The 26,067-nt window shown below is 40.0% G+C and overlaps 1 protein-coding gene and 1 long non-coding RNA gene across 3 annotated transcripts; one reads left to right on the top strand and one right to left on the bottom strand.

The window, feature by feature from the left end:
* Window positions 1-299: 299 nt before the first annotated feature.
* Window positions 300-25,287, top strand: LOC109179571 (ankyrin repeat-containing protein NPR4-like). Of its 2 annotated transcripts, none has more exons than XM_019329072.1 (7): window positions 300-451; window positions 808-931; window positions 21,177-21,692; window positions 22,752-22,913; window positions 23,814-24,262; window positions 24,407-24,490; window positions 24,588-25,287. In XM_019329072.1, the coding sequence occupies exons 2-7, from the start codon at window positions 838-840 to the stop codon at window positions 25,164-25,166; spliced, it is 1,884 nt and encodes a 627-aa protein (XP_019184617.1). In that variant the 5' UTR covers window positions 300-451; window positions 808-837; the 3' UTR covers window positions 25,167-25,287. The 2 variants fall into 2 exon arrangements, with proteins under 2 accessions (XP_019184617.1, XP_019184618.1); XM_019329073.1 differs by having other exon boundaries at window positions 24,532-24,677.
* LOC109179572 lies at window positions 5,576-5,901 on the bottom strand. The gene is made up of 2 exons (XR_002053935.1): window positions 5,647-5,901; window positions 5,576-5,614 (listed from the first exon to the last, which is right to left on the bottom strand). It is a non-coding gene; the product is annotated as an uncharacterized LOC109179572 (long non-coding RNA).
* Window positions 25,288-26,067: the final 780 nt, after the last annotated feature.

Genomic DNA, 26,067 nt, shown 5'->3' with positions numbered 1-26,067 from the left:
AAAAAACTTACGTCATTTCTTTATTTGTTTTTTAAAAAATTGACATAGGACGTTGTATTATTTATTTACTACATTGTTAAGAACTATATATTACGCATAATATATAACTGACGTTAAAAAGATTTTATTTTCTTTTATTTTTTATAATAGTGCAGCGTATCAATTACATATTTTTATACAAACCCCACAAAATTGTCTCCCTTCTCTACAGACAAAAGTCAAGGCCCCTATATAGCCCCTAATGCTTAATAAAGTTGACCTCAAAGTCTTCCCTTCGAAGGTGTATAAAGCAAATTTGGTGTGCGTTACTAAAGTTTAAAGTAAAAGCTAGAGTAGCTGTGAGGAAATTTCTCAAGTTTAAGCATCAATTTTATATTTTATTGTGAAGGCGATTGTAAGTGCTGTGATTGCTCTCATTTCCCAGCAGCCCTGTCAAGATTCGTTCTCTCAGGTATGACTTAATTTCAGCTGCATTTATATCTATAGTGTTCAAAGTAATGCTAGGCGCTCCCTAGACGTTCAATTTTTTATTTTTTATTTTTTTTAAAAAGAAAAAACCGGGATTCCGGTGCTTAGACCACCTAGGTGATCGCTTAGGCGACCAACCGCGAAAGTGGCTGAATTTGGCGTTCCTCGACGCGGCAGGGCGCCACCTAGGGTCTAGCGTGATTTTTGCAACACTGATTATATTTATTTATTGTCTCTTAGGCCGGTACAATTTGTGGAAAATGTCACTTGAGATAATATAGCTCTGATCTGTTTTCATAATTTAATTTGATCCCTCACAAGCTAGTGATGTTTGTGTAGAAGACTGCAACGTTGTTTTATTCAAGCCCTATGAGGAGGAATTTACGTCTTAAGCTTTACCGTTCTCACTCTCCTAAACCGCTAACTCGTGACCGTACTGATCTTGAAGGTGTAGCCGTTAATGGTAATATACTAATATTCAGTGTGTGATATACATGATCCTTTCTTTAGATACATGTGTTTGAGAAATCTATGATTTTTTTGTCCACCTTGAAATTAGAGGGATTTGTCCCAACAAATTACACAACATTTTCCAATGGAGAAAAAATAAATTAAATGCTTAGTTAACATGCATAGTAAATGTGCGATATCACAGTAGCAAACTATTGGATATTTATAGTAAATAGTTGAATTTATATATTCAGACATATTTACTTAAAGCGTAAATAATATTTTAGTGTTGTAGAGTTCAAGATATTATTTTATATTTGGCATGATTTTTATTACATGATAAAAAATATTGGTTATGTGGTTGTTTAATGAGAATATTTAGGGGGCGTTTGGTTCAAATATTTATAATTGTTATAAGTTTAAATGGAAAAAGCAAGTAACTTGTAGCTCAATGGCATCTTTGTAACTCTCTAAAATGAGAGGTCACAGATTTGAATCCTAGTGGAAGCATTGACTCTTTATGTTTCAGTAGTACTAAGAAAAGTGAGAGAAGCGAAGAATCCTTGTTAGGTAGTAAATAGGAATTGGAATAAAAATAAATAAATATATAATGCATATGTGTGTGTATATATATATATATATATATATATATATATATATATATATATTAAAAGTTCCATAGTGAAAACATGTACAATGATTTTTTTTTCTTTATTTTTATTCATATTTTTTATTCCATTATTTAAACGTAGGCTACGAATATGAAGGTAGTGAATAAGTAAAAATGGCGCTTAGTCAATCAGTCGGTTGGACTGAGTTAGTCGGTCTGCCGGGTGAACGACTGAGTGGACTAAGGCTATGATTGTATTACAGAGTAGGTGAGGGATGCCGAGTGACTCTTCGTGTGCCATGTAGCGTATTTACCCATCACTTGTGGTGTAAGCAAGTCTTTCCAATCCTAGTGGCGAAACAGACCAACCGGGTGGTTTTGGCCCGGGCAATCCCACGAGTAGTCCTAGTGCATATTTATCCATCACTAGTCCCCCACTTCTTGAATCCGCGAGGATTGACAATTTCAAGAAGTGTGAAATATTTTCCCTTTGTAGCAGTAGTCCTTCTCCTCCCCCCAACCACGTCGAATCTCTCTCATCCAGAACCTCCTCCCTAACGTTGTTGTCGTGCACGCTAATGGAACACTCCAACCACAACCATCTACTTTGATCCCCGTTGAATATTTCCTATCATGAGCAATTCACTACTCGCCAACCGGTCGGTCCTTCTGAATCTGTTCTTCTTGGGAAGACGGTTGATGGCTCAGGATTCAGCTGTTCTTCTTTTATTTCTTTTACTCCTCAATCACCTTGCTCTTCGTGTCATGTCAACCAGTGATGGGCGTTGACATCGACTTGGAAGAATTAGTGAAAGCCTCCGGGAAAACTGTAATGGGATCAAGACCACCAAGACTTTGAAAGTTGTAGGGAAAAATGCAAGCCACTCATTAATTATGTGGTGGTTTAACCTTGACCACAAATAATTATGTGGTGGTTTAACCTTTACCACAAATTAATGAGTGGTTAAGATTCTTTAAATAATATGAGGCCTAAATTACTTGGCCTCTATTATTTAAACAGGACCTGCCTTTGAGTTTAAACACACCCAGGAAAACATTTCCTTTCTCTCTTCTTTCTTTGTCTGCTAGTTAAAGTCTGAGCAATAGTGAGGTTCAGCTACGTTTAAGCTGGTGCGAGCTTAGCGTGGTTATTCTGTGTAGCCTGTCGAAAGCGTACCGGTTTGTCGACTGCACCGTCACCGGGCAAATAACGCTTTTAAGGTAGTGTTCTTATAACACGTCACATACCTCTTTTCAGCCATACATCCATTGTGTCCGTGTTTCTTAAAAGGTGCCCAGCTCGAGCGTTGACATTGCGAATATTATCCCAACAGTTAAGAGAGTTATTTATAGCAACAGTCAACTACTCGAATCATGAAGCAGATTATAATAATTTTGGCGACATGATGGTGTAGCAACAACAGAGATTAGCAGTGGAAGGATGTAACTTCATACAAAACAATACTGGTGAAGCACACTACTTCGGCTTATGTGTAACCTTTAAGCAAGGGAGTACAACAGAAATAATTATTGGATTCATATCGGAGCTTTGACCATACTCCGATGAGGTTTGTTTCCTCATATTTTAATATGACACATGCATATTTATATGATAATAGACTATCATATGCAAATGATTATTTTTGAGCACAAGTAATCATATATTATTGGGCATTGACCATATTTCCTTAAAGCTATTATAATGGCATAATTTAGAAGATGGTTTGCCTATATCTTTGCATCCATTTGATTATTATGTTTTGAAAGCATTTGAAACGTGAAATATATATTGTGGCAAACATTTTAGAAATCGCCATTTCATATTTTATATGGTGAGTGCTTTGAATATTATAGAGAAAATTAACAACAGTGTACACAAGGATAAATGAATTGTTATTATTCACATGGATGAGCTTTGTTATGTTAGAAGTGTTGGTTTAACACTACTACTAAGTGATTAAATCATCATTTTGATTTAAAGCTTATAAATTAGGTACTTATGCACATGTCAAATTTATAACATTATGTGTTATATTGTGGATATGTTACAAACATTGAATTATTTGATGAGATACATATATACTTTTCAGTCACTTAATCTTAAATATCTGAATTGTGTACCGAGACTAAATTCCAAGGCTTTACTCACACTGTGGTGGTAGCATGGAAAAGTCATCATTCTTGAATACTCTGTCTAGGAAGATGGTTTTTAAGTAAACTTTGGTTTCACCACTCGACCTGGGAGTTTTAAGAAGTAGGGTGTTGATCATGCAGGCTAGTTAGAGCGCCACTTGATCTTCACCTGAAATGATATTGACTTTCATATGTTGTTAAACAATCAAAGCCTTGCAATAGAAATGGTTGAATTACTGCAATAGTAATATTGATCTGCATCATATGAATGCTTTATATGAATTTTTAATTTCTTCAAGTGAAGGTAAAATTGTGCAAGTGACAACTCTGAAGTCTCATTGTTGAGAGATATTTCCTAATAGATATGAGCTAGAACATATTCTTGGTGTATGAGATTAATTTCTTATAAAAATATGATGTGAAATTTGTGAGTAGGTTGTTCAACTTGATGTAGCATGTGAACAACATTATTTCTATGGCTTACTAACAATGAGCATTTATATATATATTATTTAAATTCTTGGTTGAGTCATATTAAAATACCTATAATTCCTAGTTAAAGGGTAATCATGATGAGTTGAGATAACCAAGTTTGTTGAGTTATATTCAACTGTTGAGTATGTATCAGGTAAAGTACAGAGCGACTATAATGCTCCACAGAGGAAATTAGCAAAACTCAGTCTACAAAGGGGCTAATATTAGAGCACCAAAGATTAATCTGGGTAAGAGATCAAATACCTTTGACAAAAATATTTGTAAGTGTTGCATTGTGGGGGGTAATTAACTCCTTATATTTTCATCAAAAGCTTCTCTGTGGTATTGAGAATAATGACGAAAGAGAATTTTTTATGTTAAGCATGAAAATCTCAAGGGATTATTTACGAGTAAACGAAGTACTCATCAAAGTGCATGTAAGTTTGATCAAGAGAATCAACTTACTTGAGGGCTAATTATGAGGATTAGTCACTGAATCATTGAAAGGACTTAAAGTCCAAGTGGTAATGAATTCGTGGTGGGTCCCACTTATGTGGTCAAACAAAGCCATGAAAAGAGTTACAAAATAGTACACTAGTTGGTTATTCCTACGATGTGTGTACTTGTGAGGTTGAGCCACAACTCTTAATGAATTCATAACTCTTTGAGAAGTGTGGTTTTGTTGAGACAAACCTGATGAATTCACCGCATAATGACATGAGTACAAATTGTTCTTGGTGACTTATACTCAATTAGGGTGGTCTATGTTGAGGTAGACCTAAAGAGATCCCTGGTTTGAGTGGAAAAGGGCTAACCGCCTCTTATGAAAGATAATAGGGTTATCCCAAGAAGCTGAGTGGCTAAGAAACATGATGATAACCGTGCAGTTGTGGGGGTGTCCAACACCTTCACCACATTGTGATTCACAAACTATCATTTGCATTGCAAAGAACAATGCCTATGATAGAAAGAAAAGGCTTAGAACTGATTTATGTCTTTAACTACTCTATAAGCCTTTAAAGGTGGTCTATACTGAGATAGACTTGGTAGAGTTAAAAGTCTATATTGAGATGGACTTGACAAGACATAAAAATCTACAATGCGATAAGACTTGTCAGAGTTAAAAGTCTATGTTGAGATAGACCTTGACAGGGTGGAGGTCTATATTAAGATAGACATAACAGACTTGAATACTAAGGGTATTCATAAGAAGTCAAAGAGTTTGACTTTCGTCGAACCTGCTTTTTGAGTTGGTGTGTGCATTAGAGTTCAAAATTTATCTAACCGGTGAGTTCAAGATTCATATCACTCTCGGAAAGAAAATTACTCAGTGTCACTACGTGTCAGTTCAAGTTCACAAACACTGACTTTAAGATCAACTCATTTGTATTGCTCGGACATCTTTTTTCCATTCCCTTGCATTTGTGGGGGATTGTTGGGAAAAATGCAAGTCACTCATTAATTATGTGGTGATTTAACCTTGACCACAAATAATTATGTGGTGATTTAACCTTTACCACAAATTAATGAGTGGTTAAGATCCTTTAAATAATATGAGGCCTAAATTACTTGGCCTCTATTATTTAAACAGGGTCTGCCTTTGAGTTTAAACACACACAGGAAAACATTTCCTTTATCTCTTCTTTCTATGTCTGCTAGTTAAAGTCTGAGCAATAGTGAGGTTCAGCTATGTTTAAGCTGGTGCGAGTTTAGCGTGGTTATTCTGTGTAGCCTGTCGAAAGCGTACCGGTTTGTCGACTGCACCGTCACCGGGCAAATAACGCTTTTAAGGTAGTGTTATTATAACACGGCAGCCATACATCCATTGTGTCCGTGTTTCTTAATAGGTGCCCAGCTTGCGCGTTGACGTTGCAAATATTTTCCCAACAAAAGTTTCCTTGAAGAAGAAGTCTATGTCCTCATCTAGTTTGTCACACATGACTGGGCGACTAACAACTTGATATCCGATAGCTTAGTTCCTCGATCAACCCTTCACATGCTGTTTGGAGGAGGCAAAGCACTCTGCACCAAGCGCCGAAGGAGGAGCTTCCAGATGTTTGGTAGCAAGTTTGTACTGTACTCCTTCCTGTGGACATCTTACCACTTAGCCTAGAACCTTTCACTGATCACCAGTCGGTCCAACTGACTCCTCTACCGTAGCTTCCTGGAATCGAAGCTCTTAGGTTGCTCTTGTAGTTTGTTTTTGTTTTTGTTGGTAAACAATTGTCTCTTTGTTGGATTTGGTTCATTCCTTTGTCGGTCGTAACATATGTTTTTTTGCTAAGTATCTTTGCACTTCATCATATGTGATATGTATGCTATTTTTCCTCTTTGTGAGTGATCCGACCGACCTGGCCACCCAATAGGAATGCCTTCGAACCTTAATGCTTATCTCGCAAAACATATGACAACTTGGTTACCAAAATCAAGTTTAAGGGTTAAGTAACGTAATCGAAGAGGCCGGGATTACTCAACTGAGCAACACTTTACAAGTAGGATCGGGATCACTCAACCACGTAAAACCTTACAAGTAGGGGCGTGACCACTCAACCAAGCAAAACCTTACAAAGGACATCTCTATCACAAAATTATTTTATGGCAAGAAACAGTTAAGAACAAAGTCTCATCGTAGGATTCATCGTAAATTCAAGTACTACAAAGTTTAGCCTATAAACATGGAGGAAAAAAATAATAAAAGAAATCAAATAATAAATGATAAAAGAAGTGAAGAACATAGAAAACCCCTTTAATCCACGAAGAAATATTGATTCCAAACCTTTTCGAGATGTAAAGTTACCTTTTCAAGAGTGGTTGAAGCCCACAAAAGTGCATTGGATCATTTCCGTGAATTCTTTGGTGGAATTAAACATCTCCAAAATGGTTCAAAATCCCACTTAAATAATGTTTGTGAACATCGACATGCACCGACACAATTGTGTCAAAATCTACTGCGCCAGGCGACACAGCCTTGACACGACCGTGTCCTTAGGCGTGTCAATTTTTGCCTGGGTTTTTTTTTTTCTCTATTTTTAGTATGAATCTCTCAAAACTTTGCATGTAAGTTTTAAAGAATTATCTTAGCTTTCCATGCATACCTAAATGAACTCATTAGACTTTGTATGAAAGAGATATGACCAAAATAGTATCAACATGTTGCAAGGTTGTGTTCCTGGGCGTGTCTAAATGTGTCCACCTTTTTCACCCTGATTTCTCCCGAATATCTTAACACTCCTAACATATAAGTTCTAAGAGATTATTTTATTTTTCCATGGACACTTGAATCACCTCAATTGAAATTCATATGAGAGAGATATGACAAAAGTACTCTCAGCACGTCACAAATTGAATATTTTGCCATTTTTGCTAAGAAATTCCTTTAAATCAAATACTAATAAATTGAGCACCATAGTCCATCAAAACAAGAAAGATATAAGAAAAATCATTATAAATATGATATTGGAAATAAGTGAAATTAAGCACTTACCCGATAACAGAGGAGAAGATGTGTGATGATGGGTAAATACTAGAATCTCTATCGGTTGCCTCACACAATTATTGACTAAACTACTACAAACTTTGAGATAATTTTTATAGACCAATGATTTGGAATAATTACAAATGGACCCGGAGCGGAATAATATAGAGAGGCCCAAGCCCAAAGCACCGGACCCGGGCCCAAGCCGAGATCCATCGAGGTATGGACGGGGTCCATCGAGGCATGACTGAGGTCTAACGAGGCCATGGCCGAGGTCCATCAAGGTAGACCATGGCTGAGGTCCATCGAGGCAAACCATGGCCGAGGTCCATCAAAGAAGACCATTGTCGAGGTCGGCTATAGTGGGGTCGACCACCCCGGGGCCGACTACCCCGAGGTCGGCCACTTGGCCAAGCTCCGTGCTCGACCAAGGGGTGCGGTCTCCATGTTGTCCGAGTCTCGTGGCATTTGTTGCAGTCCAAGGGAGTTGAGGAGACATCCACCAATTTCTCTAGGGTTGTTGGGGGCGATATGGGGTATAAAAACCCTCATTTGTGTCTTGTTTAGGTGTGTCTTGTTTAGGTATCTCTTACCTTTCGTCTAGACCTGTCTTGTTATTACATGATTCTTGTCTTTGTAATAGCATTTTATACACGATTAATACAATATTCGTCCCCGTGACGTATATTCGTACATATTTCGTCCTGTTGTTGCATTCTTTATTCGTTTAATCCTATACTTGTCACATTCATTCATATATTTCGGTTAATTAATTCGGACCCCCAGGTTAATATAATCCATCATTGGTGCTCTTGTTGAGAGTTGAGGTACAAGTTCGAGCGCGCTCTCTACTCTTTATCCATAGCTATGACGAGATCAAGATCAAACACCCATAACTCCCATGATTCGCTGTAACACCCCCGATTTTCAAGACATTTTAAGCTTATATAATAAAGGTAATATCTCATTACATCCCAAAGTATATCATAAGTGTACGGGGTGCTATGCCACACCTGGGCTAGAGAACCCAGGTGCACAGGCTGTCTAACTAATATCCATTGAACACAATGCATAACATGGCATGCAGGCCGAAAGGGAAACTACTCTACTTCTACGCTCCAGTTCTAGCGCGCTCCAGTGCTCTAGTCCTCTGTGCCTGAAAGCCAAATATATCTGTTCAGCGAGAGATGCTGGTAACCCACTCCAACGCGTTGAAATACAATACATATAGAGATATATATAGATATACGAAAACCATTATGAGCATGAAGATATATCCTACGAACTCTAGCTTTAAAACCGGGAATGACTCAACAGATAAGGCCAGACACAAGCAACAGTTATAACGAGCATATGCAGTTCACAATAGATAAGGCAGATAAGGCAAGGCATAAACAATAATCATAACCCAACATGAACAATCCCCAATATAAGTCCCATAGTCACATCCCCCAAGACACTCATAATCACAACTCATCCATATCACAACACATAACACACTTTGTTGGCGCCACAGGACCAATCGCATGCCCATACATGAGGGTCAGCGCATATAGCTCTGACACGGCCCCGCAGCACCTTGCCCCGTATCGCAACACGGAGGGGTCGATCGCAACCGACCGATGAACCGCAGCTCATCATAGTGTTTGATCGCAACCAAACAGTGGACCGCAGCCCAAGAGAATGTCATCTGACCGCAGCCAAGAAAAAGGACGAACCGCAGCTCGTATAGAAACGTTTGATCGCAACCAAACGGTGGACCGCAGCCCAAGAGTATCAATCTGACCGCAGCCAGCTTCTGAACCGCAGCTCAGGATAACCAATCCGATCGCAACCGAATTGGGGTAACACACACATAACACATAGCAAGCACATGCAACCCACATTACACATTAGGAAGGGGGAGAGAACGTATAACAAAACCTATGCGTGATCCATCACTTAATAAGAATAGTCCTAAGGGGTTCATACTTCTTCCACCTAGGTCAACGGGATACCAATTCAACTAGCATGCAATATAATAGACCCATAAACCTACGAATGGTACCCGAAACATCAAACTAGACATAGGCACGATAAACGGAGTCCGTTGGGACACCACGGGGAACGGGGGACGTCAAACGGGGAAGCCGGGGTCCCGGGTGGGACGACTTTCCAGCGGGTAGCCGGTGGGTGGTGGGCCACCCGCCGGCTGCCCGCCGGTTTCTACTGTTCCGGGCAGCGGGTCGCCGGCGGGCTATGAAAATGGGGAAACCCATGGGATCATCACATCAATCATCAACAATAATTATCACAAGTCATTAATACACAATAATATGGGGAAACCCTAAGGGGGAAATCATAGCTATGAAAATAGGTTTTGTTGAGACATGGGTTACCTCTTAGCCTTAATTAGTTCCTTGGCTATGAAGGGTCTTTCTTTAAGCTTTCTTGCTTTCTTGCTTTCTTCTAGGGAAATTCTTGGAGCTCTCCTGGGGAGGTGGGGCGTTTAGGCGTGTGGGAAGTTCTAGGTGTCTCCTAAGTCCCTTATTTATATATTTAGGAGTCCTAATTAGGAACTAATATTATAGGATTGCTAATTCTATTCCTTTCGGAACTAAGGATTAGGTTTAGGGGTTGGGTTTATATATGAGGGCCCATGGACTATGGTGGGCCTTTTTCCCTAATTAATCATTATGATTTATTCCTTCTCTTGGGCTTATTGATTGATTAATTAAATGGTTTTAGGGGCCGTAACATGGGGTGTTACATTCGCGTAACCCCTCCCACGGTTACAATCCCAATGGAGCAACGACGAGTCGAAAAACCTTGCCCGTGGGGTCGGCGGGGGGACCATAGGGATCGAATAAACGGGAACCGACAAGGGTCAGCAGAGGACCTCAGGGATTGGATCAACAACAACAACCATCAAGGCGGGTCGGTACCACCGATTCCACCTTAGATCCCGGGCCTCCAAGTAGGGGAAACCAAGCTTCAACATGCTATAACTGTACTGAACCGCATCGCGGACGGGCTCCGGGGGGGTACCCTAGCACCTCCGCCCCCACCCCTCCGAGGGGACGCGATGGTCCAAGCGCTCACGTGCCCCGAGCACCTGAGGCGCTGGTAGACGAAGAGGTCAACTCACCTCGGCCGTCGAAGAGGCGAGAGGGTGATGAAGCCAGGAGAGGTTGACGTGACCACCGAGAGAGACGAGGGGCTCGGCCAACCCGGACCACGTCCGCCCTAGGACGATTGGGCCCTCAAGTACCGAGGCGGACCACGAACAGCTAGCCCGCTGAGTCTTCGCTTTCACGAAGGTCTCAAAGACATGAGCCTCGTGCTCCACGGCGCCGAGAGCAGACCTCATTGCTAGAGCGCTCAAGGGATACCATTGGCCGACTTACAAGCTCCCAACGCGACGAGGTGGAGCAATTGCGAAGGTAAATGAATGAGCCGCAGCGCAAGATTGAGATGCAGGATGAATCGCCAGAACCTCAAGATGCCTTAGCCACACCGTTCACTAAAGACATCATGGTCGAGCCTTTGCCTAGGGATTTCCGTTTCCCGACCATCAAACCCTACACAGGGTCAGCGGATTCTCGGGATCATCTCAACAGATACAAGGTCGTCATGATGATGACTGGAGTTAATTACGCTATCATGTGTCGCGGTTTCTGCACGAATCTGGACGGTCAGACCCAAGACTGGTCCGGGTCCTTACTGGACGACTCCATCTCCACCTTTGTCACCCTAACCAAAAGGTTCTTATCTTACTTTGCCGGGAGCATGCAAAGAAAGAAGCGATTCCCCGACCTGTGCTACTTGAAGCAAAAAAGCTCGGAGACCTTGACGGAGTACCTGAGCAAATGGAAGAAGGAGGTCATGGGGATTGCCAACTTCGATGACAAATCGGCCATCCCGATCTATACCAACAGCCTCAGGTCTGGAGCGTTCCACAGCGACCTCATCCAAAACGAGCCAAAGACGTACATGGAGCTGATGGACTGCGCGACGAGGTTTGCAAATGCCGAGATTGCAGAGAGGAGAAAGAAGGAGGAGGAGGAAGGTAGGGTCGGAGGGACAAAGCGCCCCAAACTCAAGAGGACCACCGTGCATCGAGCCGACCACGTCGCAACCGGAGTCCTCGGATAGCTGCATTACGTTACCTAACTCCATTGACACAACCCGTGGGCACCATTCTGGACCACGTGGAAAACCAAGGGATCGTACATTTCCCCGGGGAATATATGAAGATTTCCCCAAAAGCCGACCCCAACAAATATTGCTGCTTCTATCTTCAACGGGGGCATGACATGGACGAGTGTATAGTTCTCAAGAGGCAGATCAAGGAGCTCATCCAGAGGGGGTACCTTTGTCAGTTCGTTTGGAAGAAGAAGGGGGGTTTCGGACCATCCACCTCTGGACCATGCAAGAGGGGGCTCGGTCAGCTTACCGAGGAAGAAGAGGGGGAAAGAAGAATGGGGGGTTCCGGACCATCCACCTCTGGACCACGCAAGAGGGGGCTCGATCAGCTTATCGAGGAAGAAGAAGGGGAGTTAGACAACCCACCAAAGAAACAGGTGATCCATATGATCTTTGGTGGTCCCGAAGGAGGAGACACACCGGCTGAAAGGAAGAAGTGGGCTCGGAGCTCTACGTAGGAGAGGAGGTCCAACCCCCCCCCCCCCCCCCCCCCCTCTCACGAAAAGAGACCAAGAAAGGAGCCCAAAACGTTCAGCGACGATGACCTCCCAAATGGTCAATTGCCCCATCGAGATGGACTAGTAATAAAGGTGGAGATCAACGACATTATCATCCATGGAGTGCTGGTAGATACAGGAAACTCCGTGAATGTCATGTACTATAACACTTTCACACAGCTGGATTTATCAAGGAAGCAGCCGGGCAGGTGAAGACCCCACTATCCGACTTCAACGGGGACTCCATAGAAATGGAAGGTTCAATAAACCTCGAGGTAGAAGTCGGCACCCCACCACATGTCAAAAGGTGGGAGGTAGAGTTCGTAGTGATGAAGATCAGTTGTGGCCATAACATTAACCTTGACCGACCCGCCTTGGAGGACCTCAGGTGCATAATCTCTACGGAGCACCTATGCCTCAAATTCCCCACCCCAACAGGAGTTGGTGTTACTCGAGGGGACCAAAATATTAGCCGTAGTTGCTACTTGTGGGCTTGCCGCCAAATCGGGAAGAGGGACCTCTAGGTCCACACCTTAGCAGAGAAGGCACTTCGAGAAGTGGAGGAACGACCATGAGCCAAGCCCGTAGTTAAGACCGAAGAGGTAGTTTTGGACCTTAGCTGACCCGATAGGGTGGTAAATGTGGGAACGGGGCTCCCAGTCGATCTCCGAGGTCAAATCATTGAGGTCATCCGCACCTACAAAATCAAGACCCCAAAGAAGAAATTCGTGTGACGAGCTTGGAACTCGGAGCGCTTGCTCACTTTTTTTAGTGATTCAGCTAGTAAGGTGGTCCGACCCCTGAAGGTTTATTCTCGTAATAAAATGTGCAAGCAAGTAATGGAAAATAGCAATGGAGGATGAGGTGAATTGGATTCCCTTGGGTTGCAATGTAGAGACTTTGGTAAGAGATGAAACTTTGTGATGAATTGAGGTCTATGTGAGATGGCTTCCAATGCCTTAGCCATTTCGGTCTCTAAGGCCTATCATAAAGCAATGTAGCACCCGAGTGTCTACATTCCCTATGAGATATTTCATCGAACATGTTGTCTACATCACATTCCAAGTGTTTATTATGTTAAAAGTTTATGTATATTAGGTATTATGTTAGATTATGTGTATTATCTTTTAAAAAAAAAGTATGTGTATTTTGTTATACAATTATGTACATTCAAGTAAACAATTATGTGTATTCTAGTATAATTATGTAGATTTTTTAACATGAAATTTTTTTAAAAGAAAATTAACCGCCAACACAGGGTAGCGAAATTTCAAAAAAATAATAATTCTGAAACGACGTCGTTTTGCATCAGGGCGCACAATGCAATGCGCGCCCTGGTGCACGATATAAGTTGCCACTAAACTACTATAGAGTTTATGTTGGAAATGGTGAATAAATCGATACACAAAATATATATAGAATATATATATGTCCCAAAAAATGGAATTTAATTTATAAAAAATTAATTCCAACCAATTTTGGTACGAAAACAAAATTACATATATATACAATATATATATTAACCAAATAGGGATTTATTTTATCAAAATAATCCCACCACAACTAGTACGAAATTAGTACACGGGACTTAATTTCCACGAAATTAATCCCACCACAACTAGTACGAAACTAGTACACGGGACTTAATTTCCACGAAATTAATCCCACCACTTGGTCCGAAACCAAGAACAAAAATAAACAAGATACGGGTTTCTAACCTGAGGTTTTAACCCAACGAGAAGAAAGAAGAAGCAGAGGAAGCCCGAGTCGTGTGTACACACACTCTCCTTAAAACCGATTCGCCGCCTCCCGAGGGTGCTAGGATCGTTGTGGCGTCAGTCTCCCAGGATAAAACGGACTACGACTTTGGCGTTCGAGCACTCCAACCCAAAGCCCGGAGAACTAGAACACAAAGTTGAGCACTCCGATGTTTTACGGAATTATGTTGGCAAACATTTTTCTCTTTGAAACCAAGAATGAGAGTTGAGAGAAAAACAAAATGTTTTGAGACTTTCAAAAATCATGTAAAAACATTCTGCCAACATAACAAAGTATATGTAGGGAAAGGGGAATTAAGTAGCATTATAATGACCATTGACCAACATAAATCCAAGATTTAATTATTGGATAATAACGTTTGAAACGGTCGTAATTATTATCGTAATAATTCCAACGGTCACGAACTTAATACGCGATTAATTCGTACCGACCACAACGATCCGTTTCAAAATATCTGAGTGACCGAGAAGTCCGTACAAATCCGAAAGGTTAACGAATTGGGACTGGAAACCACACCCGAGTGGTCCACACGCACCGAAACGGTGCAGCACGAAAGGAGCTCACTAAAGAACACGAAAGGAGCTCCAATTCTCCAATGTTCAAATTAAGCTATCAAAGCTTAATTACTCAATTTTCGTGTAGCACGAAAGGAGCTCCACTCCCAATTCTCCAAAATAAACTTTTTCAAAGCTTATCACTTTGTAATGTACTAGCAGCACATTACTTGAATTAAGCTTTCGTGTTTTAAGCTCAAAGCTTAACAAAAGCACATCTCGTGCTTAACGATTCATTAGCCTAAAATGCTAATTAACTACTTGCTTAATTATCCTTTCGTCATTTGGACTTCTCTCAAATAGGTTCACCTTGAGAATCAATTTCTCATTCACCTATTACCCATTTTGAGCGTACATTATATCTAATTCTTCGTCTCACTACGAAGAACCCGAATCCACTTTGACCCGACCCAAATCATCAGAAGTGGACCCACATATATTTGCACCACAAAATAATCACTCAAAATGCCTTTTTTTAGCTAAAAATTCCAACAATCCCCCACATGAATGAAAATTGATTTTCGGGACGAGGAAAAACGACACGAACGTGCTCAACGGTCGATCCCTGCATAGCATAGGTAGGTGTTACCCTTTGAACCTTGCCTTGTGAAGATTTGTTTACTCTACTTGCTGTATGGTAGAACTTGATGTCTTTGAACCAACTGCCGTTTGTGTAGACGATGACATATCCCACACAGGAACCTTCCAACCTTTGTGCCCGTTTTGGTCATGGGTCACTTCTCTCTAACATAGGTGATTCTTTATCGAGTATCCCGCATACTCACACATGTCAACTGACATTCGAATCATTAAAGCATCAACATGCTAGCCTCGTGCGGGAGTCACTGTTCTAACGAGGAATGGTAGGGAGTCCGAGACCCCCACAGTGACACGCTTCGTTCCATAATTTAGTTGTCCCATTGAACCTAGGTGCCAGCTAGGTTGGGTGTCCACTATAGAACTTTTATTCCAAGGGCTTCAAACCCATTCCTCGTGCCAACTTCTCAACAACATCTTTGCTCAACCCTTTGGTTAGCGGATCCGCTATATTGTCCTTTCACTTCACATAGTCAACAGAGACAACACCTGTTGTGAGTAGTTGTTTAATGGTATTATGTCTTCGACGTATATGTCTAGACCTACCATTATATATATGACTTTGTACTCTCTCAATTGTTGCTTGATTATCACAATGCACACTAATTGGAGGTACAGGCCTATCCCAACAAGGAATGTCCTCCACAAAATGGCGTAGACATTCAGCCTCTTCACAACATTTGTCTAAGCCTATCAGCTCAGATTCCATCGTGGATCTAGCTATCAAGGTTTGTTTCGAGGATTTCTAAGAAACGACTGCACCGGCTAACGTAAACACGTAGCCACTCGTGGACTTAGAGTCCTTCATATCCGATATCCAGCTAGCGTCGCTATACCCTTCAAGTACAGCAGGATATCGTGTATAGTGCAGTCCCCAGTCACGAGTATACCTCAAGTATCTCATAACTCTCACTATTGCCTTCCAGTGCGCATCACTGGGGTTACTCGTATATCTACTGAGTTTACTAACCGCAAAGGCAATATCAGGCCTGGTACAGCTCATTAGATACATCAAACTTCCAATAATCCTAGCGTATTCTACGTGAGAGATACACTTTCCGCGACTTTTGGACAGATGAATGTTAGTATCTAATGGAGTCCTAGCCATTTGATAATCATCCTTGTTAAACTTTGCAAGGATTTTATCAACATAATGAGATTGACTTAACACGAGACCATCAGGTCTTCTCACGATTCTAATCCCAAAGATTAAATCTGCCAAACCCATATCCTTCATGTCAAATCTCGAATTTAACATGTCCTTGGTAGATTTGATCATTCGATCGTTACTACCCACGATGAGTATATCATCCACATATAAACAAAGAATAACATAACCGTCTATCGTTTCCTTAACATAGACACACTTGTCACTTTCGTTTATATTGAACCCATTGGTTAACATCGCATGGTCAAACTTCTCATGCCATTGCTTAGGCGCTTGTTTTAAACCATATAACGATTTAACCAATTTACAGACTTTCTTTTCTTGGCCCGGAATCGCAAAACCCTCAGGTTATTCCATATAGATTTCTTCATCTAACTCGCCATTCAAGAAAGCTGTTTTCACATCCATTTGATGAACTTCCAAATTCCGCAATGCGGCTATGGCAAGTATCATCCTTATGGAGTTTATTCTCGTCACGGGAGAATATGTGTCGAAGTAATCAAGGCCCTCGCGTTGCCTGTAACCCTTAATTACAAGCCTAGCCTTATACTTCTCAATTGAACCATCAGGTTTCAACTTCCGTCTAAAGACCCACTTGGATCCCAAGGGCTTACTACTCGGAGGAAGATCAACCAGTTCCCAAGTGTGATTCTGTAGGATAGAATCCACTTCACTCTTTATAGCCTCTTTCCACATTGGTCCTTCCGTAGCAGTCACAGCTTCTACATACGTTTGAGGCTCGTTTTCTAACAAACCTGTCAGAAAATCCTGTTCATTTTCTAGTAAATAAGTTAGAATATGCGTATCACATTCTATCATGTACGTCAGAAAATCTGGACCAAAGGATTTTTCAATCCTAACTCGCTTGTTACGTCTAGCTTCGAGCTCGGGTTCTATTTCAGACCCTCCACTACCGTTATCCACAGCCTTGTTGAATGTTCGTTTCGACGTACTAGGTCCCTCACTGGACCTACACGGAAATACATCTTCAAAGAACGATGCATTCCTTGATTCAATTATCGTGTTCTTATGTACGTCCGGATTATGGGACTCGTGTACTAAGAACCGATACGCACTACTGTTATGTGCATAGCCAATAAAGATATAGTCCACCGTCTTAGGACCTATCTTTATTTTCTTAGGTGTTGGCACCAAAACTTTGGCAAGACACCCCCACACTTTCAGGTACTGGTAGGAAGGTTTCCTACCGTTCCACAGCTCATAAGGAGTCTTATCGAGCTTCTTGCGGGGAACCTTATTTAAAAGGTAGTTACATGTCAAAATTGCCTCACCCCACATACTTTGAGGTAGGCCCGAACTTATCAACATCGCATTCATCATCTCTTTCAATGTGCGATTTTTCCATTCGGCAACACCATTCGATTGAGGTGCGTAAGGTGCCGTACGCTCGTGTACGATACCTACACTTGCACAGAAGTCACCAATAGGTGCTTAGTACTCACCACATCGATCGCTTCTAACCTTCTTAATCCTCCGATTAAGTTGGTTTTCCACTTCATTCATATAAAGAATGAATTTATCAACGACTTCATCTTTGCTCTTAAGCAAAAACACATAGCAGTATCGTGTGCTATCGTCAATAAACGTGATAAAATATTTATTACCACCGCGCGATTGTATTGATCTAAAATCACATACATCGTTATGAACCAACTCAAGTGGTTCCGTTTTCCTTTCAATCGATTTAAAAGGAATTTTTGTTTGTTTTGCCTCAACACAAATCTCACATTTGTGCTTATCAACTTGAAAAGCAGGAATATGGTCCAAGTTAATTAATCTACGTATAGAACTAAAATTAACATAACACAGTCTACCGTGCCACAAACACGAAGACTCAAGTAAGTAGGCTGAATTAATCATTCTTCCAAAGTTTCACCTCTATGACCAGTTGAGCTACCCATGCGGGCTAGGCTGAATTAATCATGCTTTTATTAATCGCGGTTATTGCATCGAGCTTGAAAAGCCCATCTAGCACATAACCCTTGCCTACGTACATTCCCAATTTTGACAAAACAACTTTGTCTGACTCAAACACTAACCGGAAGCCATTCTTATTCAACAATGAACTAGAAACTAAGTTCTTCCGTAGCTCCGGTACGTACAAGACGTTGTTCAGAGTTAGCTCTTTTCCAGAGGTCATTCTGAGAACTACTTTGCCCATGCCTTCCACAACAGACTGAGCAGAGTTTCCCATCCATACCTTCCCACTATTAGTCGTCTCGAAGGTAGTAAACAACTTACGGTTGGAACACATATGTCGGGTGGCACCCGTATCAATGAACCATTCCGTTTGGTTCGAACCAACCAGGTTTACCTCGGTCACCATTGCCGAGAGGATGATTTCGGACTCATTCTGATTAACCCGCACCACGTTAGATTCAGAATTACAAGTCTTCCTCTTAAGTGCTTTACAATCAGCCCACTTGTGGCCCATAATGCCACAATTGAAGCATTTTTCGTAGAATTGCTTCTTGTAGTCTTTTCTGCCCAAAGGCAACAAATGGATACTAGGTTCCACTTGAAAGGCTTCACTCACGATCGTTCCTTCGTCAACTTAACTTAGGACGATCCCGGAATCCACCATCTTGTATTCAAGTAATCGGCTAACGACAAACATTTTTGCCTTAGCGTCATCACTCTTATACTTTAGGTCCAAAGATTCCCACAACGAGTCACACAAACCATTCAAAACATAGTTTAGGCATAGGAAAACCAAATATTTCCAAATCCTCACTATGCTAATGGTTTGAGCGTTAAACTCAGGTTCCTTTCCACTAGGAACCATCTCGGTCAAGAACCATGACATGCCGAGAATTACAAGGTTGTTCAACGTTTTAAGTTGCAACCCTTCGAAATTCAACAACTTGAATTTCCATGGTCTTTCAACCAATCCTCAAGGTACCGTCCCATGTACCTTCATCGTAGGGATATACCCTTTGATGCCACCACCGGTCTCCGAACCAAAGTTCACCGGGGTTTCGGAAAGTGCAACTACGTTGCCGATCCGATCATTTGAATGTGCAACCCGAGCAACATTCACGGATCCACCACTCGTGGAATACATCGATTTAATCACCAAAAATTAATCGGTTTTAAGATTGTTGGAAAGGGTGAATAAATCGGTACACAAAATATATATAGAATATATATATGTCCCAAAAAATGGAATTTAATTTATAAAAAAATTAATTCCAACAAATTTTGGTATGAAAACAAAATTACATATATATATATATATATATATATATATATATATATAAACCAAATAGGGATTTATTTTATCAAAATAATCCCACCACAACTAGTACGAAACTAGTACACGGGACTTAATTTCCACGAAATTAATCCCACCACTTGGTCCGAAACCAAGAACAAAAATAAACAAGATACGGGTTTCTAACCTGAGGTTTTAACCCAACGAGAAGAAAGAAGAAGCAGAGGAAGCCCGAGTCGTGTGTACACACACTCTCCTTAAAATCGATTCGCCGCCTCCCGAGGGTGCTAGGATCGTTGTGGCGTCAGTCTCCCAGGATAAAACAGACTACGACTTTGGCGTTCGATCACTCCAACCCAAAGCCCGGCGAACTAGAACACAAGTTGAGCACTCCGATGTTTTACGGAATTATGTTGGCAAACATTTTTCTCTTTGAAACCAAGAATGAGAGTTGAGAGAAAAACAAAATGTTTTGAGACTTTCAAAAATCATGTAAAAACATTCTGCCAACATAACAAAATATATGTAGGGAAATGGGAATTAAGTAGCATTATAATGGTCATTAACCAACATAAATCCAAGATTTAATTATTGGATAATAACGTTTGAAACGGTCGTAATTATTATCGTAATAATTTCAACGGTCACGAACTTAATACGCGATTAATTCGTACCGACCACAACGACCCGTTTCAAAATATCTGAGTGACCGAGAAGTCCGTACAAATCCGAAAGGTTAACGAATTGCGATTGAAAACCACACCCGAGTGGTCACACGCACCGAAACGGTGCAGCACGAAAGGAGCTCACTAAAGAACACGAAAGGAGCTCCAATTCTCCAATGTTCACATTAAGCTATCAAAGCTTAATTACTCAACTTTTGTGTAGCACGAAAGGAGCTCCACTCCCAATTCTCCAAAATAAGCTTTTTCAAAGCTTATCACTTTGTAATGTGCTAGCAGCACATTACTTGAATTAAGCTTTCGTGTTTTAAGCTCAAAGCTTAACAAAAGCACATCTCGTGGTTAACGATTCATTAGCATAAAATGCTACTTAACTACTTGCTTAATTATCCTTTCGTTATTTGGACTTCTCTCAAATAGGTTCACCTTGAGAATCAATTTCTCATTCACTTATTACCCATTTTGAGCGTACATTATACCTAATTCTTCGTCTCATTGCGAAGAACCCGAATCCACTTTGACCCGACTCAAATAAGAAGTGAACCCACATATATTTGCACCACAAAATAATCACTCAAAATGCCATTTTTTAGCTAAAAATTCCAACAGTTTAGAAGAGAATTTTTACATACTAAAAAAATCTGAAGTTACTCTTTAAAAAAAAAAAATTGAAATTACACCATGGGTAAATTCATCGTAACAGAATCTTGAGAAGTTTGACATCTTGTTCCTCAAAATTCTAGTTTGATCCAAAACACTTGTTGTTAATTTATTAAGATAAATCAGAAATTTTTAGGACAACGTGTTTCATGTATGTGCTTAAATATCATTATTAAGCGTACGTTCTCTTATTTTGTTTGAATCTCAGGTTCTTTATACGAAACTCAGGTTGTTAACAGGAACTCAGATAAAGATGAACCAGTACGTTCCATCCACACAAGGCTATATTATGCTGCACTAAAAGGTGACTGGAAAATTGCTAAAACAATTCTTCGGGGAAATGGGAATTATGGGCGGGAAAGAATTACTAAAACCGGAGAAACAGTTCTGCACGTTGCAGCTGCCGGAAAAAACACCACATTTGTGCGGAAGCTAGTGGAGATGTTGGATCCAAGCGACTTGGAACTGGCAAACAAGCGAGGGAGAACGGCGTTTTGTTACGCAGCGATTTCTGGGGTGGTTGAAAATGCAAGAGTGATGATGCAAAAGAATCATAAACTGCCGACCATACGCGGTCACGATGAATTCACGCCAATCCAACACGCTGCTCTCAACGGCCATAAAAAAATGGTTTCATATCTCTACGAGGTCACGCCTTTTGAAGGGTTGGCGCTATCAGAACGCATTGAGATTTTGGATGCTACTGTTCAGAACGATATATTTGGTCAGATACTTTCTCTCACTCCATAAAATTTTAGTCTCTTGTCATGAAGTAGTTTTCTTTTGAAAAAGGATTGCTTTAAAAGTTTGCAGTTTTATTTTTGGCAAATCATTGTTTTGGTCCTTCAATTGGTTTGTAATTGTCCATTTACTATCTAATTTTCAATTTTTAACCAATGTGACCGGACAATTGGTCCCCGCATTCCAATTGTTTATCATCCAAAAGTCTAAAATGCCCATTAAATTAGGGTTATTAATGGTTGACTGATGGAATAGTGTCTAGGAAATTTAAATAATTGACGAAATTTAAATAATTAGAAGGTCACATTTGTTCAAATTGAAAATTAAGAATTAAATTGATAATTGCAAAACAATTGAGAAATCAAAACAGCAGCTTTCACTTTATTGTTCAAATAAGAGATATCTTTTTATCTTATCGCCCACCATTCCTATATTATCATTATCACATCGTATGCTTTGTCATATCATATCATATCACTATAAGAGCAATCCATTAGGTTTTTTTTTTTTTTTTGGTTGCAAATAATGATTTTTAGTGGGGCTCACGTAGAGAGAGAAAAAAAATCATTTATTGTGCATTGAGCGCAACATTGGCACCTAGTAGGGTAAAATAAAAATAGACTCTCACATGCTCTGTTGGGTCGGAGTATGGGGGACTCTTAGGGTTGGGGATTCAGCCATGGAAGAGGTCACTACATGCCATCTAAGCACAAGATGCTCTTATTTGGATGTATTTTAATTTTTCATCCTAATTAACAATATTATTACTCAGCCTCTAGTATTTTTTGTTTTCTCAAAATATCTTATTAGTTTTTAATCTTTCGTTTCACTGGCGAAGATTTCTGGATCCGATACTGCGTACAAGTACATATATGAAAATGAAAAAATCACTTTGTAGGGTTGGGGTAGACAAAGTTCATCGTAAAGAGTGGGTACAAGTGTTAAGAAGATGGCATGCAATAACCTTCCTTAGCCTCCTGTGTTTCATTCTTCTTCAACACCCCAAACATTTTTTTTTCAAATGTTATTTTACTTTATGCAGATGTTGCGTTAAAAATGATAGACAACAATATCAGTATAGCCACTGCAAGATTAGAAGGGGATGAATCGCTATTGCGTGTGCTCGCCCGAAAGCCCCTGGCAGTAATTGATGATCAAGAAGGGATTTTGGGGAGATGTCTTCATGCAACTTATGATGTGCTCTGTGAGTATTAATTATATTCTTTTTAAGTTCATTTGGTATATAGATAAGTAGATAACCATGCATACATTACGCCAGTATAGCTTGCTCAAGATCTTTATTATAGTTGAGTGGCAATGGCCTGTTAGTTATGTTTTCCTTCCTAGATTCATGGAGATATACAACAGCATATAAGTTATCATGCTTGCATATCCATCATTAAGTAGTTAGTTGTTTTTAGGAAAAATTACCATTTTGGTCCCTCAATGTTTTCAACTGTCAATGTAGTCCTTAGTTTTTAATTTCATTAAATTTGATTCTAGAATTATTTAAAATTTCGTCAATTAAATCCTTCCGAGGGGCCAAAATAGTGATTTCTCCATTTTTAAAATTTCGTCAATTTGATCATAGAAGGGTTTTATTGACGAAATTTAAACAATTCGAGAATTATATTAGTTGAAATTGAAAACTAGGGATTACATTGACAGTTGGAAAAAAATTGAGAGACCAAAATGTTAATTTATTCTTGTTTTTATATAACAAAACTTGTGTGAGATAGGTCGGGTTAAGACGAAAATGTAATACTTATACTGAAAAATGTAATATTGATTAAAAATAAAGTGTTTATTACTTATATGTGAAAGTATAATACTTTTTATGAAAAATGTAATATTACATTTTTTTTTCTCAAAAGTATTATACTTTTTTTATAAGTAATAAAATTTTTATTCCTAATTAGTATTAGAATTACATTTTAATAATGGTCCAACCTGATATGTTCCACGGATAACAATTCTTGAAACGATCTCAAACAAGTGTGATCTGGGTATTGTTTTAAATGAATGTAATTTTTTTAACTCGTAATTTAAAACCATGGACATCTGGCCTGATCCATCATATATATTATATTGATTTTCTTTATAGGTTTGAATTTGAATCTACAAGATTCTGCAGCGAAGAAGAAAGCCGGTGAGCTATTTGAAAAGATTTTAACCGAGTGTCTTACTTTACCAGACGACCAGTTCTTTAGCCTAATCAGGAGAACACAAATACTCCACTATGCTGCAAAAGAAGGGAATGCTGAATTTTTAACTATGATTCTCCGTAAGAGCCCTGATTTGTTGTGGGAACTAAATGAAGAAGGCCACTCCATTTTTCATGTTGCGGTGTCACATCGACAAGAAAGAGTTTTCAATATTATATACAACATAGGAGTTTACAAAGATTTGATCACTTCCATTCGAGATCGAGATGGCAACAACATTTTACACTTGGCCGCAAAAGTGAAGAAGCCAAACCCTTCCAAAGATACACATCAAGAGGCCACCAGTGATACCTGCAGACCACAGAACCCAAGAGACGAGTGCTCTGAGGTTCCCAGTAATTCAAGGGCTCCATCCAGCCCAAAATTTATTTTTTTTCTTTAAATAATCCATGCCGGCCTATATATTATTATTATTGCAAGCAATATATACTAGTTCCATTCTAACAATTTAATTTGGACCTACTTGATACAGGAGGTAGATATGATTTTACCAAAATCACTTCTCAAATTATCCACAGCACTCCTTCAGGTTCGAAGAGATGTCACATGGTTTAAGGTGAGAATTGGACTAGTTTTTAATTTTAACTCATAATTAAGGACCTTGTGCTCTATTGGAATATTAATGTATATTTGGAATGAGGTGAGCCGTGCAGGAGCTGAAGATGATTGTTCCATCATCATTTCTAGACACGAGAAATAAGGATGATAAAACCCCGGAGCAAATTTTTAAAGAACAGCACACTGCAATGTTGAAAGATGGAGTAAAATCCATTAGAGAATCAGCAAAAACTTGCCTGGTGGTGGCAGCTTTGATTTCGACAATGTCTTTTTCTTCGGCCATCAAACTAACAGACATTGTTGGATCAACGTCTAATGACGGATACAGTCCCACAGTGTACAGGATTTTCGATGCGGCGGCATTGTTCACCTCAATAGTGTCCATTATCATGTTCTTGTCCATCACTTCGTGCTACACAGAAGATGATTTTGCTTCGCTCTCGCTGAGGTTGCTGATTGGACTGGCGACATTGTGTTTCTCCATAGGTAGCATGTTAGTGGTTTTCGGTGCGGCGTTTTTGTTGATGTATACAGATGGGCATGCTTGGGAGCTAGAAATGGTTTCCGTCCTTTGTTCCGTTCCGGTTGCTCTAGTTTTTACACTATATTACGAGCAATGGTTTGTCTTGTTGCGTACAAGGTACATTAAATCAAGTAAGCTCAAGCTTTGCTGATGATGCAATGTTTAGAGGCCATCCATTTGATCTTTTCATCCCAATTAAATTTAGTAGGAAGCTAAGATTACAAAGTATGTTTAGTGTTACTTGGGAAATTGAAGAATTAAAATTTCCTGAAGAGTTATGCCACGTGTATTGATCCTTTAAATGTTCTAATAATTATTTTTAAATGTCCAATATAAACATGCACAAACAACTTAGGGATGTCAAATGGCTCAGCCCGTTGGGTTTTGAAATAACCCTAGAGGGCGGTTAGGCTTGGCTTGAGCTAAATGATTTTTTATTTTTTCTTTTTGAGTTGGGTTAGCCCTAACCCTATACAACGGGTTGTTGGGCTAATCCAACGGGCTAAATCACTAAACAAAAATTAAAAAATAAGAGAGGATTTCCACAATAGATGGAGAGGCCGGGATGAGTTTTGAAAAATCTACCCCCCTCCCCCCCCCCCCCCCCCCCCCCCCAACACACATATAGGTTCAGGTTCAGGTGCGTTTAAGCGTTTCCCGTGCGGTTGTGCGGGTGATTAATGTGTGCGAGTTTTGTACTTAATGTGCGTGAGTCTTGTGCTTAATGTGCGTGAGATTTGTGCTTAATGTGCGTGAGTGTGTAAAGTTTAATGTACGTGAGTTTTGTACTTAATGTGCGTGAGTCTTGTGCGTAATGTGCGTGAGTGTATACTTAATGTGAGTTGTTGTTGAAACTTTAAAGTGCATAAGTTTTATGCTTAATGTGCGTGAGTCTTGTGCGTAATGTGCGTGAGTGTATACTTAATGTGATTTGTTGTTGAAACTTTAAAGTGCATAAGTTTTATGCTTAATGTGCGTGAGTCGTGTGTTTAAGGTGCGTGAGTCGTGTACATAATGTGCGTGAGAGTGTACTTAATATGAGTTGTTTTAAA

This window comes from Ipomoea nil, unplaced genomic scaffold (assembly GCF_001879475.1).
Source record: "Ipomoea nil cultivar Tokyo-kokei standard unplaced genomic scaffold, Asagao_1.1 scaffold0937, whole genome shotgun sequence".
Taxonomy (NCBI): Eukaryota; Viridiplantae; Streptophyta; class Magnoliopsida; order Solanales; family Convolvulaceae; genus Ipomoea; species Ipomoea nil.
This window is presented reverse-complemented; position numbering and strand designations above follow the sequence as displayed.

What these genes read in the sequence shown, in the direction of transcription:
- LOC109179571 (XM_019329072.1), top strand. Translation starts at nt 838, where the DNA reads ATGAGGAGGAATTTACGTCTTAAGCTTTACCGTTCTCACTCTCCTAAA. An exon ending in TGTTCAGAACGATATATTTG is followed by an intron (nt 21,693 to 22,751) that starts GTCAGATACTTT and finishes TACTTTATGCAG; the next exon opens with ATGTTGCGTTAAAAATGATA. An exon ending in TGCAACTTATGATGTGCTCT is followed by an intron (nt 22,914 to 23,813) that starts GTGAGTATTAAT and finishes TTTTCTTTATAG; the next exon opens with GTTTGAATTTGAATCTACAA.